The sequence below is a fragment of the Hemiscyllium ocellatum genome, chromosome 12 (assembly GCF_020745735.1).
Source record: "Hemiscyllium ocellatum isolate sHemOce1 chromosome 12, sHemOce1.pat.X.cur, whole genome shotgun sequence".
In the NCBI taxonomy this organism is placed as follows: Eukaryota; Metazoa; Chordata; class Chondrichthyes; order Orectolobiformes; family Hemiscylliidae; genus Hemiscyllium; species Hemiscyllium ocellatum.
Window position 1 is genome coordinate 52,958,379 of NC_083412.1, and position 19,597 is coordinate 52,977,975.

Sequence of the window (19,597 nt, forward strand, 5' to 3'; positions counted from 1 at the left end):
ACTACTGCAGACTTATAGCAAGGCCACACTTAAAACTGCTCACTTATGTGTCTCTTTCTTTCCAAAGTTCCAAAACAATGCCACAGCACATGAAACAGTAATTGCTGCTCCTGGAATTCAAGGAAATCTCCTCCAACACCTATAATACTTCAAAGGAGTAGCCTGTTACAGCCATAAATCTTTCCTGTCCTCCATCTTGGATTACCCAGGATCTTAATGTTAAAATGTGAGTGACAGAACTCTACTTCCACTGTGTACAGGAAAAATAACAATTATTTTAATTCTGATAGTGAACACTAAGTAATAACTATTCACAAATCCAAGGCCCACTTAACTACGTAGTATCTGACCAGAACACACTCAAAAAAAACTGCTCCAATAACGCACTTGTTAAATATTATGTTAACTTAATCCCAAGCCCCCACAATCTGTCTTCCCTGCTGTCTTAAGTCTTCCAACTGATGATCTCCCTGGGTTGTCATCTGTCCTTTTTTTTAAAAACTGTGACCATATTTTACTGGCAAAGGCATCTTTGGTGTTTCTCAATTTCTTTGAGAGCAAGATGTTAAATGGGTAGTTAGCTCTCCGGCTATACAGCAGTTGCTCGTCTGATCAATAGCACTTGCTGTGATCAATTTTCACTGCCCGCATTTCTTATCTGTCATGACACATTAAATTCTTATTTGATTGGCTTCCAGGTGTCAGCAGTAAAATTTAAATTCCATTGGGTTTTCGTATCCTAGGCATAACATAAACTAATTAGTTTAGTTCAAATAGTTGTCACAACCACAGTTAAAATTCAAGTATCCAATTAACAGCCAATTCTTACATTTATCTATTTTGGGCCAGCTGATTCCCAGCCTTTCCATTTGGGCACCTGAACCCATACTTGAAGTTCAGAAAATGCTTGAAAATAGAAAGTAAACACACCATGCTTAGTAACACTAGGGTCCTACTATTTACACTGTACTCCATTGCCATATTAGTTCTCCAGCAGTGCATCACCTTGGGCTTTTCAGATTTAAGTTCATTTGCCATTGTTCTGTCTTAGCAACCCATCTATTTTGTTCTGCGATTCTAGGCTCTCTTCTACCCTATTACCACATGACTAATGTTCACATCTTCAAAGTTACTAATCATACTTCCTATATCGATGTCCAGATCATGATTTTACACTAGAAACAGCAAGGGACCCAGCACTGAACACTGTTTCACAACTAGATACTGGCTTAGTGACAAAAGCAAACTTTGACCATTGTATTCTGTAGCCAGTGATGCCCATGATCTGCATTTTAACAAAAGTCAAAATGAGGACAATGTAATGTAATCTGTGTGGATGAGATCCTAAACTCAACCTTCTGAGGGAAATCTTCTTTAAATGGAGACTACTATTCTGACACTGTACCTCCTAGTTTTAGCTGCCTCCTGAGAGAATCATTCTCCAGGATCTACCCTGTTAAGTCCCAATTAAATTTATATTTAAATAAGTTCACTTCACCATTCCTATGAACGCCATTAATTGCATGTCCAACTTGGTCAAACTTTGTTCACAAGATAACCCTTTTCATTCCAGGAATGAACCCTGTGAAAGTTAGCTCCCCAAGCAATTCTGTTTCTCAAGGAGACTGAAAATTGAGTATGATATTGCACTAGGTGTGGTCTCACTCATGCACTGCACAACTTCCTACTTTCATATACTTCCCCCTTGCATTAATTGCTATAGCCTATTTGCCTTCTGAACTGACTTGTTCCTGCATACTAATCCCTTTGTGATTTCTGTATGATGCTACTCAATCGTTCTGTACTGCAGCAGTTCTTGTTTCTATCAAAATGGTTTTCTGTTTTTCTAGTCTTCCTCCCATATATTCCATTTGCCAAATCTTTTACCCTCTTTTTGCAGACATTGCGTTACCACCTATCTGTGTGTATTGGTAGCATATATGGCTACATGCGCTCAGTCTATTAATCCAGTTCACTAATATTGATTGTGATAGTTGACCCCAGCACTGATCTCTTTGGCATTCCATGAGTTACAGTCTGCCTACCTGAAAATTACCTATTTATCCTGATTATTTCCTGTCTATTTACCAAGACTGTCCATTCTAAAGCAAACACCAGAGCACATCAGTTCTTGCGAAGTTGTAGTTATGCTGTATTTTAGTGAATGCCTTTTTGAACAATGGTAGATAAAGCTTAAAATTTCGATGCTTGTCATCCCTGAAGAACTCTAAATTTGTCAAATGAGACTTTTTTTTCATAAAAGCATATTGACTCTAAATTGGCTCGAAGGTAGAAGTCAGAGGATGGTGGTGGTGGAAGATTGCTTTTCAGACTGGGTGCTTGTGATTAGTGGTGGGTCCACTGCTTTTTGTTTTTTGCATAAATGGCTTGGATGTGAGCATGAAGTTTATAGTTAGTACATTCGCAGATAACACTAAAATTGGAGATGTAATAGACAGTGAAGAAGGTTACCTCCAGAATAACGGGATCTTGATCAGATGCACCAATGGGCTGAGGAGTGGCAGATGGAGTTTAATTTAAATGAGGAAAGGCAAATCGAGGCAAGGTCCTGAGGAGTCTTTCTGAACAAAGACCTTGAGTGCAGGTTCATAGTTTCTTGAAAGTGGAGTCACAAGTAGGTAGGATCATGAAGGCATTTGGTATGCGAGCCTTTATTGGTCAGTGCATTGAGTATTGGAGTTAGGAGGTCATGTTGCAGCTCTACAGGACTTTGGCTAGGCCACTCTTGGAATATTGTGTACAATTCTGGCCTTCCTATCGGAAGGATGTTATGAAACTTGAAAGGGTTCAGAAAAGATTGACCAGGATGTTGCTGGGGTTGAGGGCTCGAGCTATTGGTAGAGTCTGAGTAGGCTGGGGCTGTTTTCCCTGGACCATTGGAGGATGAGGGGTGACCTCAGTTTATAAAATCATAGGGGGCATGGTTAGGGTAAATAGCTTTCTCTGGGGTGGGGGAGTCCAGAACTAGAGGGCATGTGTTCAGGGTGAGAGAGGAAAAATATAAAAGGTACCGAAGGGGTAACTTTTTCACATGGAGGGTGGTGCATGTATAGAATGAGCTGCCAGAGGAAGTGGTGGAGGCTGGTACAATTATACCTATCCAGATATTTTTGTGTATGAACAAGAAGGTCTTGTAGATATGGGCCAAATGCTGACAAATGGGACTAGATTAATTTAGGATATCTGGTTGGCACAGACAAGTTGGACTGAAGAGTCAAATTCAGTTTTGTGCGTCTCTATGACACTGCCTGATTGTATTAAGATTTTCTAACTGCATTTCTATTACTCCTACCAATGAATTGTGCAAATTTCCCAATGGCACATGTTTGGCTGACTGGCCTATATATAAAGTTTCCTTCTTTCTAGCTGCATAATTTATTGAATGAATGTCAGATTTGCGATTTGCCAAAATCCTGGAACTTTCCTGACTAGAGGGAATTTTAGAAGATTATAGTCCATATCTGCTGTTTTTGCTGCTGCTACTACTTTTCAGACCGGAGATTGCAGACCATTAGACCTGGCAGATTTTTTAGCCAGGTCCCATTACTTTTCAAGTCCCCTTTTTTTTCCCCTCTATCAATAGTGATTTTGTTTTAAGGGTTTCACCCTTTCCTTTGCCCATCTTGATTTTTTTTTCCTGTTTTTTATTGGGAAATGCCTATATTCCCCTGGTACTATCAAGACAGATATAAAACACTTATTCAAAGGCTGTTTTCCATTGCCTTTATTTTCCATTATCAGTTCCACCATCTAATACTGTAAGGGGCCAACACTTGGTTTAACCACTCCCTTTTTTTTTTGTGTGTACTTCGACAAGTTGTTAATGTCTGTTTTATCATCTTGCTAGTTTTTTTTCTAATCTGTCCATCCTTTTAAATCATCCTTTGGGAAGAGTTCAGAAACTAATCCTTTGACTTACCATTGATCCTTGCAATATTGTGCTCCTTTCTTTCAATTTCATCTTTTTCAGTTTGATGCATTAACATGTTGACTTGGGCATAGATTATGTAGCTTTCTCTAAGCGTTTTTCTTTTTTTTTAATATGTACATTTTGAAAGCTACAAAAGATTTCATTAAATGATTCCTACTTCTATATCTGGATTACCTTTTCAAAGTAACTTCCAGTCTACTTTAGCCAATGTCATTTCCATACCTTTTGTAAAATGCCTTTCTTGAAGTTTAAGGCATTACTTTCAAATTGTTTGCTTTTATACATTTAGGTTGAAGGGACTTGCGCACTTGACCATTTTGTGTTGAACACACATGCAGTCATTCCACACTTATACCCTGAATATGAATGGTGGACTGCTGTGGGTAAGGTGGTGTCTCCATTTTAGTTGTCTTAACCACAACCATTGACCAGACATGCAAGGTTACCATGCTTATTCCTGTCCTGCTTGTCTGTTTATTGCATTATTATTTTTGATGGTTAATGTTCTTCATGGCCTTGTAATATAGCTAGTTTGGAACCTAGAGTTAATCAAGACTCAAGCTGACTTTGACTTTGTTGTGCCTTTTTGGCTTGTAAAAAGCAGGAACAAGTTGTACCAGATTTTCCTGAAAATTACACAATTTGCTTTTCAAGGATCTTTTATGGCCTGGACTTGCTTCTGGCAGCTTGTTTCATCGGCCAGGTGCCAACTTTCTCGTGACTGTGAGGGGAATAGAAGAACTGGCTTTGCCCAAGAGTGAAATTTCATACATTGTTGAAAATGTAAGTAGTTTCCATCTTTGTATGTAATCTGACATCAAAGGACAATTCTTGCTGCAAAATTGACTGCACCTTGGCAGATAAAATTTTATAACTTGGTAGAAGCCTATTAACTTTATTTTAATTCATCTTTTTATGGAAGTAATAGAAATTATGACTAAGAGAAAACAAAAGATTTAGGTGTCAAAACCCAATTTTCTCCTTTAGAAACTGCTGAGTTACTAGTTTTTAAAAAGTCATCCAAACTTAATATGAACTGTATTTTAGTTGCCCTGCTAACTGAAAATACTGTTTAGAATTCCCTGATGGCTTTGCATGTTGCCCACTCAGATCTAATCAGTGGTGTATCCTAAGTTGGTTGGTAACAGTGCTAGTGGTTCTCCATATGTCCCCAGTGCATCTAAATTGGAAGAGCTGTCCTTTTTTTCTCACTCTTAACTTATATTCTTAACTTATATTTTTAACTTGGGGGGGGGGGTGACCAGCTCATTGTAATACATATTGGTACCACTAAAAGTTTTTTTAAAATGAGGACAAAAAAGCAGAAATAGGGATTTAGGAAGCAAGTTTAAAAGGTAGGTAGTGAACGCTGATTTGCTACTATTGCCATGTGCTGGAAGCAACAGGATATATCTGTTGAATGTATAGCTTGAGTGATAGTGTGAGGGGGAGGGTTTTATATTCCTTGAACAATGGGAGCAATTAGGGGAAATGATCCCATTGCAAGCTGGGCAGCTTGAACTTGGACAGACCTGGAACTGTTATTCTGTTGAAGTATTTGCTAGTGTATTTAGGAAGGGTTTAAGGTAAAATGGTAGGAGTTAGGAACCTACAAAAGGAAATGAGGGGAAAAATGAAACAAAGGTAAGAAAAATGATAGCGTTCGAGAGCCATAATTAAAAACTGGGCCACAGTGCAAAGCAATGTAAATGGGGCTAGAATGCTAACAAGGAGAAAGTGAGGACTACAGATGCTGGAGACCAGAGTTGAGAAATGTGGTGCTGGTTTAAAAAAAAATACAGCAGGCCAGGCAGCATCCGAGGAGCAGGAGAATTGACGTTTCGGGCATAAGCCCTTCATTTGAAGGGCTTATGCCCGAAACGTCAATTCTCCTGCTCCTCGGATGCTGCCTGGCCTGCTGTTTTTTACCAGCACCACATTTCTCAACTCTGGAATATTAACAAGTCCAACCTTAAGGCCATGTCTCTTAATGCAGCAGGTGCAATAAAATAGATAAGTTAATTGCACAAATAGACATAATCGGTGTCTGGCATAGTTGAGATTACAGAAAAGTGGCTACCAGATGACCAAGGATCGCAACAGAGTAATTTGTTTTTGGGAAGATCAGGCACAAAGAAAGGAGATAGAGTAGCATTGCTGGTTCAAGAGGAAGTAATGCAATAATGAGGAAAGATGTCCGCTCTGAAGCAGAACCTACATGGGTAGAGTTTTCAGAAGCACTTCAGGGCAGAAAATGATAGTGGGGATTACATACAGATCCCCAAACTCTGATGTTGGGGAAGGCATTAAACAGGAAATTAGAGATGCAAGCAATAAAGGTTTGACTGTAATTTTGGGTGGCAACAGAATATTCCAGAATTATCACTTGTATATTTAGAACATATCTGTTAACAAGATTGTTCTGTCATGGATGTGTGTCAAGGCAAAAAGTGTAAATTTCAAATGAAGTAGACTTGGAAATGGATAACTGCAGCATGACATGGAGATATAATCAGTGTTTCAAAATGTATTTTTCTCGAATTCATTTTACGTTCTCAGTCCTAATGCTCAAATTGGCAATTAAACCCAACAGGTCTACCTGAATGTTGCTTATTATGTTGGTCTTTTTCCTACCTAGTTTCATCTTGTTCTAACGCATTTTTCTGTTTATCCCTCATAATACCTGTCTAGCTTCTCCTTCATACCAGTGTTTATAGTTGCAATTATAGTGAAGAGTTTTAACTTAAAACTGAGTAAGAGAAGTGATTAGACACCGACTTCTTTCCTTTTGAGAGCTGTAATTCCCCAATGCAAGTTTGCATAAGCAATTTCTATTATAAATGTGCATATTTTATATACAGCAAGAATTCTAACTGTATAAGATTAAAGATAATGTTTTGAAGATTGAACGCATACACACTGTTCTATGTTTTAACTGTATGGTGATATATTATGAAATCCTCACTTGATTGCTGTGATTCAGTTGTGCATTGTTTCACCAAAGTTTCAACTCAATGCTACAAATCAATTTGCAATATAAAATTTGATGTCTGCCCACAAAATTCCTGGCACTTTTTAATTCATAAATCCTTATGGTTGGAATTTTACACTAACATGCCAGTTCAATATATAGCAGCTCTTCAGACTGTATAAGAGAAGTCTAATTCCAGTTCTCCAACCATTTCTGCCTCTCACTTGGTTTTTAAACCATGAATGACTTATCAATATGTAATAAGAATAGTTTTTGACTTTTAAAATGGATACATATTTTGTCCACCTGCTGCAATCCAATTACTGACTGTCCTCTTGCCCTGCTGTTGAATTGCCTGTCTTCCATTATGTTGAATAGGATTTTATCTTGACTGTTGAGGGCACCCCCTCCCTCAATTTTGATTTGATTATTCATGCTTTACGCTTGCGTTATTTGTTTTCAACATTTTTGAAAGGTGTCTGGATGTAACTTGAAATTCATGCTCCCCGGCTGCTGCTTGCCATTGTACTTTGCAAATCCTTAGCATAACCTCTGTAGAGTTGACCTGGCTTTAAGAGTTTCACTCAAATTGCTACATCAGATTGTCCAGGCATTAAATTACAAGTCTTGTTATCTCTTCCTTTCTACACCTGTACTTGCACTCCTATTCAGGTCCTCTGGATAATCAAAAAGGAAAAATTGCCAAAGAACCTATCACGATCACCTCCCACCCAACCCATTCTACTTCCTTACCAAACTCTGACCCAATGAATGACTTCACTGGAATCCAGTTGAAACCAATTTAGTGCACACTGGAGATTTGAATCAAGGCACCTTTTTTCGTCTGTACCAGCTCAGTCCTGGCAATGTTATCCATTATCTATTGCAGTAACAAAATTTGGTGTGGAATATATTCACAATTAAGAGGTGACTGAGATGCAACATTTCAATTGTTTTAGCTTTTAGTCCCATTTGTGTTTCTCAAGTCATTCGTTTGAAGTTCTTAGTTTTAACTTAATTTATGCTACAGAAAAGTCATCATACAATGCGCATCTATGTGAGCAGTGCTAAATTTAAGCATCTTGTGGAAAAGGAACTATGTGTTTGTTGAGTTAAATTTGGGTTCTTAGGGTATTAGTTAAAATACGCCAAAGCTGAGGTGCAAATGAATTTCTTCTCTGGCAGGGTAGGGAATGTATCGGGTTCTCTACTTCAGAGTTGTGGAGGCTGGCTTATTAAAAGTACCTAAAGGAAGAAGGTGGATTTTAGAAATATTAGCAAGTTGAGGGAAAAGAGGAGCTGGCGTGGGTGAGAAATTTGAGGCTTGGGGCAGATCAGTCATGATATCAAATAGTGGGGCATGTTTATCAAAAGACTATTCTCTGCTACTCTTTCTTTTGCTCAAAGTATCAGCAATATGGATGTAATGAATCCAGTTAAACTGGATGGAAATGATTAAATTACTTTTCAATTGACTTTATAAGGAATTTTAATTTATGCAAATTTGCTACAATTTAGTCCAGTTTGATGTTTGAAATATATTGATTCAGGTTTACATTTGTGAAAATGCTGGCCTTCCTAGAACTAATAATTAAGCTTTAAAGTAGAAGTCGAAACCGAAGCTTGACAGTTCGTGGTTACTTGTGTGCAATATGCAGTTGCAAAAAAGCTTCCTGAAGTTCTGCTATTCTGCCTGAAGTTAAAATAGCTAATATAGCAACTGAACTTTTACCACATCAAAGCTATTTTGAGGAGTAGAACAGGAGAATAAAAATTTATTTGTGCTTTCCAAACCTTTTCCCAGTGTAATCCCATTCTAATGTTTCCGATGTTGTGACCAGGAGAGTCGTCATTTTGGCACAACAGTTGAGTGGGGGGAGGGGTTTGGATGTGGGCAAATATGTGAATGTTGAATAATGGGTTGTTCATTGCAAACGTTAGGGGTGTGATGTCAGTCATTGTTTTGGAAAGGTGGTGTTTTGATGAAAGGCATGGTTACTTGAAAAGAAAACATCTACGTTTTCATCGGCATTGCCAAATTGCTGCTGCAAAAACACTAGAGTAATCAATTAGACCATGCCTACCAAAAAAGAGAATTCAAAGGGGCTTCATAGCTGCTTGAAAGCAGTCTGTGCTCCACTCCAGCCATGACTGCCTCAGCTTTCAACCCCAAATCCCATCATGTAACTTCATTAGCAGTCATGACCCATTGTTAGGAAAGCACTTGTTTGATTATTAGACAGAACTGCTTTAAACAAAAAATCTGCTTCAAAAGACATGAGCATTTGTTATCGTGTTAACTCTTATATTGTCTGTTTTATTTTGTTCTAACCTATCAAGGTATTACAAGTGAAATGATTTATATAAAGAAAACTTAATGCTTGACAATCCATATATTTGAATAAGTTTATACATAAAGATGCCTACTGTAGTCTGTGTAGCAAGGTCCCTGGGTAGCCTAGTTTTGCAGACTTAGCTGATAATTTTACACACTTAGGCAAAACGGTTTCATCAAGTTTCTCCTATTTAGCACTTCACACGCACAAAGCTTTGTGGAAGTGGGTACTGCACTTGCTGACAATTAGAATCGAGGTGAGAGTGGTGCTGGAAAAGCACAGCAGATCAGGCAGCATCTGAGGAACAGGAAAATTGACGTTTCAGGCCAAAGCCCTTCCTCCTGATGAAGGGCTTTGGTCTGAAATGTTGATTTTCCTGCTCGGATGCTGCTTGACCTGCTGTGCTTTTTCAGCACTATTCTAATCTTGACCCACAAAGCTTTGACGCAGGTCAAGCTTTCGTTCTTCTTGAATGAGGCCAAGTAAAGGAAGATAATGTGGTTAATTTGAGGGAACATTCTGGAAATTCCTGAATTGCTATGGTAATCAAACAAAACTTCATTTTGTGACTGCTCAGTCTTCGTAACTAGGAACTTAGAATATGCACCTGCAAATCTACAACTGAAAAGGGTTTTATTTTTAAGGACCAGAGCAAATCCGTACCAGCGTTCTGGTTTTGTTGGGATGGGATGAAAGAAGGCAACTTTCAAAACAAGTGCTTTTTCCTAATCATATGTCAAGTCTTACTGTACATTTTTTAATAAAAACTTATTCAAACAAGCTGAATCCATTTCCTTCATTTTACAAAAAATAGCTCAGCAAATATTGATTCAAACAATATGTCAAGTCTGCTTTGAGCTCACTATCCCAGTATGCATTCAGAGGATTTTAAATCTGGTGTTTTGTGCGTCGAGGACTGGATGTCCATCTTTTAACTATTAACTAATAACTCCTAAGGTAAGTAATAATTTTGATCCACTTGTGTTGAAATCTTAAAAACAACACTTTGCTTGGTGTATCAGTCCCAAAAATGTAATAGGTGAGAAGGATTCAAAACTGGACATGTTAGTTCAAGTGTAGATGTATCAGTCATAAAAAGTGTGCTTAGTCCTACTTGTTTTATGGTCTCTACTCTTAATAACCCAATTAACTTCCCTCATCTTTTTCATAATCATTCAAAAATTCACAAGCATTATCACCAGTTGATTGCCCAGGTATCTTATCTGTAACCTTTACAACTTGCAGTGTCATCACTTAAATATTTATAGATCAAGTTTGCACTTGTTATGTTAACCCAATTGACCAAACCTGCAAAGAAGATTGCACTGTTTTGAAATTGAGTGCGTTATCTCCAAATCCACTTGTGTTCATTTGTTCTCTTGATCTGTCAAACTGATTTGATGCATTTTTCCCTAAATGGAAGGTGATGCACTTGGGCAGGGGAAAACAAGGCAAGGACATAAATGATAAACATTAGGACCCTGGAAAACTGTATCAGAAGGACCTTAGTATGCATGTTCACCAGTCCCTTAAGATATCAGACTGGTAAATAGGGTTAAGGTATATGGGATATTGCCTTCATTCTTAAAGGCATTGCATTTAAGAACAGTGGTTATGTTGGAACTGCATAAAACATTGATTAGGTCACAGCTAAAATACTGGATTCCGGGACTGCACATATTATAGGAGGGAGCGATACCACTGGAGAGTGTGCAGAGGGAACATAATAGGATTTTGCTTGGGCTGGAAAGTTTCAGTTATGAAGACTTTAGATACAGGGGAGTTCTTTTCCTTAGAGCCGCGGGGGTTGTGAGGGAATGCAGTCATACAGACATAATTTGAGGGAAGAAACTTTTTTTCCCTTTGGAGGGATCACTGACCAGGGAGCATAGATTTTAAGGTAAAGGGCAGAAGATACAAAGGAGATGAGGAAAAATGTTTTTCATCCAAAATGTGGTGGGCATTAGTAACTCATTACCTGAAAGAGTGATAGAGGCAGAAACTCTCCATAAATAAGTATTCAGATGTGCCTATAAGGCTATGAGCCAAGTGCTGGAAAATGAGACTAGAAGAATTAAGTGGCTGCTCTTTTTTCACTGGCATAGACTCACTGGGCTGTAGATCTGATTCATTAGGAACTTCTCCAAGTACTCATGTGAAAATTTCATGGTTCAGAAAGGAATTCCAGGTGTACTAACCCACAAGTATTCTTGGATGAAATGTGGTGAATATATACCTATTAAATGGTTCTGTAAATTTTTTAGAATACAAAAACAGTATCTTTTCTATATTCTTGAATTTGGACTGAAATGGGAAGAGTGGCTTTAAAAACAACAGATTGTTGCACTTTTTAATAACAATAAACCTAATACTCATTGCAAGTACAGTTTACATAACTGTCTTCAAGCAATAATGATTTGATTGTATGTAGTCACGTACCTAAATACAGTGAAAAGATCTTTTGCGAGCAGTACAGGTGGATCATGGCAAATAAGGATGTTGACATCAAAGGGTTCTTAAACAGTTTGAGGTTTACAGGTTACATTACATAGGAAGTGTTCAAGGCAAGATCAGCATTATTTGAAGTTAGTCTCCATTCATCAGTTTAATAACAGCAAAGAAGTTGTTCTTGAACCTGTTGGTGCATGTTCAAGCTTCTGTATCTTCTGCCTGACTGAAGAGGTTGTAGGTGACCATTACCAGGGTGGGAGGTGTTTTTGATGACAACCTTTCCACAGACAAACAAGAGCGCCTAGTTTGCGTATAAGCTGAAGTAGTGCTTTGGCTGGTAACAAATAGCTGACTGGTCTGTAGACTAATGACCAATCTTTTGAAGGCCTTCTGCCTGCCAATGACGGTGGCTCCCAGGTAACTGAATATAGCTGGAGGTATGAATGTTTTGGCAGAAACCATCAGACCCTAAAAGAATAGAAACTTTTGAGATGCTTTTTACTGCAGATAGCCCCTTCTGTCCTTCCATTCTTCCGTTTCCCTCTATATGTGAGCTTTGGGGAAGATTTTAGTTTCTAACTAGTTATGTCAACAGTTTGTAATTAGCGATCTACAGCTAGAAGCTATTTATTTGTACTAAATATTAATCATGGTGAGGTACAGAAATATGGCCCATTGTTTGATAAACTGATCTTAAAGAAAAGTTGGAATTTTGCAAAATTTTCAAATGTTTAAACTTGTCTGGTAACTCTGATAGAGTGGGTCTTCATTTCTGGCACCTACCCCAGAGAGTTGTAACAAAAAGGATTTTAAATTGTGATTCACCTGAGGACTGGACACTCTTTAAAAATAACTTCTAAAAGCCTCATTCCAGCTGTGTTTATAAAACTACCAGTTTATTGTTCTTGACTGAATCTAAAATTTTTTTTAACAAAAGAACTAGGAGCAGGAGTAGGCCATCTGGCCCTTTGAGCCTGCTCCGCCATTCAGTATGATCATGGCTGATCAAGTTCTACTTACCTGCACACTCTGACCATAATCCTTAATTCCTTTATTGCTTAAAAATTCCAAATTTTAAAGTTTACTGAAGTCATGTTAACTAATTCACTGCAAGGAATTCTGTAGATTTACAACCCTCTGGGTGAAGAAGTTCCTTCTCAATTTAGTCCTATATCTGCTCCCCCTACATTTGAGGCTATGCGCTCTTGTCCTAGTTTCACCTGCCAGTAGAAACATCCTCCCAACTTCTATCTTATCTATTCCCTTCAGAAATTTGTCTCTGATTTCCCCCCTCATTCTTCTAAATTCCAATTAATCTAATTCCAGCCTACTCTCTCTTCCTAAGCCAACACCCTCAACTCAAATCAACCTAGTGAATCACCTCTAGGCACCCTCTAGTGTCACTAAGTAAGGAGGCCAAAACTGCGTGCGGCACTCCAGGTGTGGCCTCACCAGCACCCGATACAGCTACAACATAACCTCCTGCTTTTAAACTCAATCCCTTTAGCAATGAAGGACAAAATTCCATTTGCCTTCCTAACTACTAGTTGGACCTGCCGATCAACCTTCTGTGATTGATGCACAAGGACACCCAGGTCCCTCTGCAGAGCATAATGCTGCTACTTTTTACTATTAAAGTAATAAACCTTTTTATTGTTACTTCTGCCAAAATGGATGACTTCACACTTACTAAAATTGTACTCCATCTGCCACACCTTTTCCCATCCATTCAAAGTATCTAGTTCCTCTGCAAAATTTCAGTTGTCTGCACACTTTGCTCTGCCACTCCTCTTTGTGTACTGTCAAAGTTTGCAGATTACACTTTGTCCCCAGTTCCAAATCATATATGTAAATTGTGAATAGTTGCAGTCCCAACACTGATCCCTGAGGCACACTATTAGTTACTGATTGCCAACTAGAATAGCAGTCATCCCCATTCGTTGCATCCTGTTTGTCAACCAATCCTCTATCCATGCTAATACTTTACTCATAATGCCATGCATCTTTATTTTGTGCTGCACAAGAGGCAGCTGTATCTTTTGGAAATCTAGGCACACCACATCCACTGGGTCCCTGTTGTCCACCTTGCTTGTAATGTCTTCAGAATTACGAAAGTTTTGGAAAGCATGACCTGCCCTTCATGAACCCATGCTGCACCTGCCCAACAGGACAATTTCTACCCTATTCCACAAGATGCCTTACTATTTCTTGATAGACTCCAGCATCTTCCCCAATACAGTGGTTAAGCTAACCAGTCTATAATTCCCCATCTTTTGTCTACTTCCCATTTTAAACAGTGGAAAACAGCAAATGTGGTGCCAATCTGCTGGAATTGCCTTAAAGTTCAGCAAATTTTGGAAAATTACCACAAGTGCACTTGCTATTTCTCCTGTCATCTCGTACCCTGGGATGCATTCCATTTGGGCAAGGAGACTTGTCTATCCTTAGCTCCACTAGCTTGTCCAACACTATCTCTTCTGTAATAATGTTTGTTTCCAGGTCCTCACCTACCTTTGTCTCTAATTATTCGCATGTCGTTAGTGCCCTCCACTGAAAACTGATACAAAATATCTTTCAGTGCTTCAGGAGACCGTTTTATATCCTTTGCTTGGCTCTGTTGGTTCATGATGATCTAGTTTGGATTACATTTCATTTTGGCTCCTACCCAAAATGTATAGTTGCAAGTATGTTTTTGTGAGAATGTCCCAATTCTACTCTGTAGAAGCTGTTCCCTAGCTACAAATGCATGACAATATATTTGTCTAAATTGAGGTAGTCATTTTAAGATTTGTCCCCAGCCTTGCCTTCTCTCCCATAGCATTATATTACTCTTGTATCCTACCTGTATCCATACATTCCAACTTTGCCGCCTAGTATTTTAATGCCATTGCTTGGAATATTATCTCAAGTTACTCCTTTTAAATTTTATTTAGTCTTTTTTTAAAACATTTTCAAAACACTAGCTTAGTCCAACATTTTGGTCGCCTCTCCTAAACTTGGTCAAAAGCTTAGCATTTGTGCCCTTTGTTTCCATGCTCCTAATTTCTGGAGCACATTGGAGAGTCGGTCAATACCAGAAGTGCTGTATAAATGCTAGGTTTTGGAGTTTTGTTTTCACTTATGGCATTTGGGCATTACTGGCTTTTCAGCATTTCTTGCCAATCCCTAATGATGTGGGTGTCCTATGGTGTTGAGCTTCTACCTTGAACCACTTCATTGTGTGACGAAGGTAAACCCACAAAGCCCTTGGAGAGTGAGTTGCCTTCTCGATGGAAGTGGTTGTGGGTTTGGAAGGTGCTGTCTGAGGATCTTTGAATTTCTCCCATGCATCTTGTGGATAATGCACTGCAATTCCAGAGCGTAGTGATGGAAGATGTGGGTGTTTGTGGGTGTGGTGCCAATCAAGCAAGGTGTTTATCCCTGATGGTATCAAGCTGCTTGAGTATTGTTGGAGCTGCACCTATTCGGGCAAATGGAGGGTATTCCATCACACTCCTGGCTTGTGCCATGTAAATGGCTGGCTTTGGAGTATCAGGAGGGTGAGTTACTCTATGCAGTATTCCTAGTCTCTGGCCTGCTCTTGTTGCTACCATGGTAATGTGACAATTCCAGTTGAGCTTCCAGTCAATGGAAACCCCAGGATGTGAATTATAGGGGACTCAGTGATGGTAATGCCATTGAATGTCAAGCAGTAGTGTTAAATTGTCTCTTATTGGAGATGGTCACTTGCCTGGTATTTTGATGGGGGGGGGGGGGGGCGAAGGAGGTGGAAATAGATGTTACTTACCATTTGTCAGCCCAAATCTGGATATTTTCCAGATCTTATTGCATTTTGAGCATGGACTGCTTCAGATCTGAGGAGCTGCAGATGTTGCTGAACATTGAACAATTATTGGGGTAAAAATTCCCACATCTGACCTTCTGGAAGGATGGTCAAAGAAGCAGCTGAAGATCTTTGGGCCTAAGACATGGGTTGTCTGCTACGTTGGACCTAATTTTATGTAAATTGGCAGAGACATTGCATTTCATTTTAAATGGAGTCCTGCATTTGTCTTTTGTGAATGTTTTGGCTGTAAATTTGGACTAAAAACTATTAATGGAAGTAATTTAAGCATACACTTTGTTTCTAGTCTGAGTCAAATCCAGCATGGTGGCAGCACAGCAGGCTAATTCTCCTTTCCTGGCTTGGATCAGAGAGCAAGTGTCCAGTTTTATTTTAGTGTTGCTGACCAACTTTTAAGACTGCAGTCAATGACAGTAGCAATGCAAGTCACATCTAGTATTAGAATTATGTCAGCTTGAATAATCAACTGTCACTAACCCTTTCTGTACAGGGCGACTGTTGTGTCTTCCATTCAGTATCCCAAGGTGACACTAGAATCTGGTGAAAGCAATTGAGTTGAACATGTTCCCTTTTTTTCCCCTAAGGACTGAAGGTGAAATGTAACTTTAGTGCGCTACCTAGGATTTATGTAACCAATTTGTTTTAAGAACCCACAGCAACACTTGTTTCATAATTTCATTATTGCATAATTTGTGAATGGCCCTCTTTGAAATGTCCTCTAAATGTGAGTAATTTGTGATAGTTGTGATTGCATTACCTTTTAACTCCAGTTTTCAAAACTTTAATTCAAATCTAGGTTTTTGCACGCTGCAACAAGAAATTGCTGTGTTTTAAATTATAGCAGGTCTAGTTGTCAGATCAATGTAAATTGAATAGTTCTCTTTAATTCATATACAAGCCATGGTTTGTCATTTAGCTGATGTAAGCTTCTGATTGTTAATTTGTAGCAACTTTTTTGTACTGTTGGGGACAGATTTCAAATCCTTGTGTTCAAATTGTTTTTATTTTCATTTGTTTTGGTGTTCTACCATAATATATCAAAGACATTAATTAAAACTAATACTTTTTTTCCATTTTGTAGCCAGTCCCTTTCACTTTGGATAGTATTTCTAATTCTATCCATTCGCTGTTCTCTGAAGAAACACCAGTTGTTCTGCAGTTAACTCCTAGTGAGGAGGTGAGTTGACAATAGAATTAGTTCAGAATTTGCCGAAGGCATAACATTTGCTTGTAAATATTTGCATATTATACTTTGAGATGGTGCAATAAATATGCTAAGATAGAACTTCCAATATTGCATCTGCTGCAGCTGCTTTTTACTTTTGCAATTTTTTTCGACTCTGCTAACGATGATTGGGTTATGGTTCTATGGGCATTGACTGTTCTTAGTACTTGGATTATATTAACTTTTTTTTTCAAATCCTGTCAATCACACTGACCTCTTAGTGTTCACTGCACATTTGTAACAAGGGATCTTGACTAATAAGATTTAGGAACCAAGAATGACTTCTGTCTAGTGCAGCGCACACACACGGGTGGGAGGTGGTTAGTGTTTTGATAAGACAAAGTTGACAAGTAATTGAATCTTGGAAGTTCGGCATTTAACTTTTGAGAAACTGAATAATAATGTTACTTTATGAATTTTTTAGAGACTGTACATGGTGGGAAAGGCAAACACCATTTTTGAAGATCTACCTGTGACATTACGACAGATGCGTAACCGCTTGTTTCAGGAGGACTCTGTTCTGGGCTTCCTTCCTCATAGCACTCTGAATAAAAATAACGAGGTAAGAGGAAGTAGAGGATTTCATTGCAGCTACTTTGCCTTGTATCAATATCCTATAAGACAACCGAACTAGGGCAGTTCTAGCTAGATAAATTGGAAAGGTATCTTGACTTTCTTAGTCCTTATCTCACCTCTACAAGAATTGTCAGAATGCTATTTTAGCTGGAGAATTGATCTGTAAAGTTTGGTGGTCCAGCTTCCTCCTTAGCGCTTTGGACTTGAAAAATGAAGTGTGCCATTACATGGAGATTGCCTGGCTGAATATACTGTCAAACATTGTGTAGCTTTCTTCATAGCTTGGCTTCTAGGCTAAAATGCCCTATCGACCTGACCTATCCGTCCATATTCCTTCCCATCCACTCCACATTCCCAACTGACCTATCACAATCACCTTATCAGCATCTACCTATCGCCATTCCACCTACCTTTCCCCCTTCACATCCCTGATGAAGGGCTTATGTTATGAAATGTTAACTCCTCCTCTGCTGCCTGAACTGCTGTGCTTTTTCCAGCACCACACTCTGACTCAAACATTAGAAATGCAACAGTGGAAAATGATCCACGTGCAAAGCTCTTAATAGGGCGTTGTTGTGGACTTGACTCTGCCACTTTGCGCACAACATACTAATCTCCTGAAGAGGTTAGACAGCACCAACTACTAATTAATGTTGTAATACACATTAAAGGCCTGAATCTTTGTGTACACCTAACTTAATAAATCAAAGCTGCTGAAAAGGCTTACTGACCAGATGCCATCAGTTGACTGAATTCTTTCAAGGTAAACTTTAAACTTTGTTTGCACTGCTTTCCCAGTTGCCTAATGAAGACAATCCCCCACCCAGAGTAAACTTTGTATGCTTGCCATCCTCAGTGCTTCCTCCAAGTGTTGCTTAGCTTGGAAGAGTATTGATTCATCAGCTGAGGGAAGATCGTATGTGGTAATCGATAGGTTTCCTTGCCCATGTATAACTTGAAACCAGGAGGTTTCACGGGGTCTAGCATCAATGTTGAGGATTCTGGTCAACTCCCTTCTGATTATATACTCCTGTCATTGCTCTTTGCTTGTCCTGACAGTGGGACCGGACATGTTCCAGAAACCACCATCCCTGTATGTTTGCCTGTGAAGTATGATTCCATGAGTGGTTATGTCAGACTGTTGCTTGGTTAGTCTATGGGACAGCTCTCCCGACTTTGGCACTGGCCTCCATCGATTAGTGAGGAAGACTGTGCAGGGTCGATAAGGTTTTGGGTGCCTTGGTCAAGTTAGGTGATCCATACGGTTTCATTTCTTTGAGGCTTTGTAGTGATTGATGAAACTGGCTTGCTAAGCTACTTCAGAAAGCAATTTGGAGTCAGCCATGTTTTACTGTAGGTGTGGAGCCATGTAGGCCAGACCAGGTAAGGAGATAATGTTCTCCCCTGAACCAGATGGGTTTTTCTGACAAGTAGATTTTTAATTCCAGGATTATTTTATTGAATTCAAATTCCACCATCTGTGATGGGATTTAAACACTGGTCCCCACAACACTTACCTGAGTTTCTCGATTAATAGTCTAGCTATAATGCCACTAGCCCATTCCCTCCCCTGATTGTTGCAACAATGTTATTTAGATTATTTGCATCCATTCAGTATTATTAGAATCCCTAGTGTGGCAGCAGACCACTCAGCCTGCTGAGTCCCCACCCCATACTCTATTCCTGTAACCCTGCCTTTCCCCTGGCCAATCCACCTAACGTACGCACTTCCTCTAGTTTCCTCCTACAGTCCAGACACTGGAAGAATGTGCAGACTTGTGTTGCCCAAGGGTGGAATCAAACCATGTCATTAGTGCTGTAAGGTAGCTGTGGTATTCGATCCTCTGTGCCACCATTAATTTTTGTGTTGATATTATGATGCTTTACATACCCAAGAATTTTCACGAGGTAATGCTTTGGAGAAAAATGAGATTTGAATATATTCTAATTCAGCTCATTCTTATCTTAGGGGTTGATGCAACAAATATTGTGACTCATCGTGTACCTGTTAATCAGACATTTGCAGTTTGTGCGCTCTCAGATGCCTGAAAAAAATTCAAGTTTGTATCCAGAAATGATTAAATTGCCTCAGTTGGCATGTGTTAATGTGGCATTGAAACTCAATCACACCTATGGATAAAACCTAAGCTGATAAAACGTTAATTGCATATCAATTACTTGCATGTTAATGTGGATCCATTTTTTTATTTGTAGGTATTGGGTATTTTAAGTAGTTCCCTAT

General features: G+C 38.9%; 1 protein-coding gene across 1 annotated transcript in view; it reads left to right on the forward strand.

Moving 5' to 3' along the window:
• atp6ap2 (ATPase H+ transporting accessory protein 2) overlaps positions 1 to 19,597 on the forward strand; it is a 63,975-nt gene that overhangs the window by 17,439 nt on the left and 26,939 nt on the right. The window contains exons 3-5 of the mRNA XM_060833053.1: positions 4,607 to 4,735; positions 16,636 to 16,731; positions 17,204 to 17,341. Of these exons, the coding sequence (XP_060689036.1) occupies positions 4,607 to 4,735; positions 16,636 to 16,731; positions 17,204 to 17,341 (363 nt within the window). The remainder of the gene's footprint in view (positions 1 to 4,606; positions 4,736 to 16,635; positions 16,732 to 17,203; positions 17,342 to 19,597) is intronic.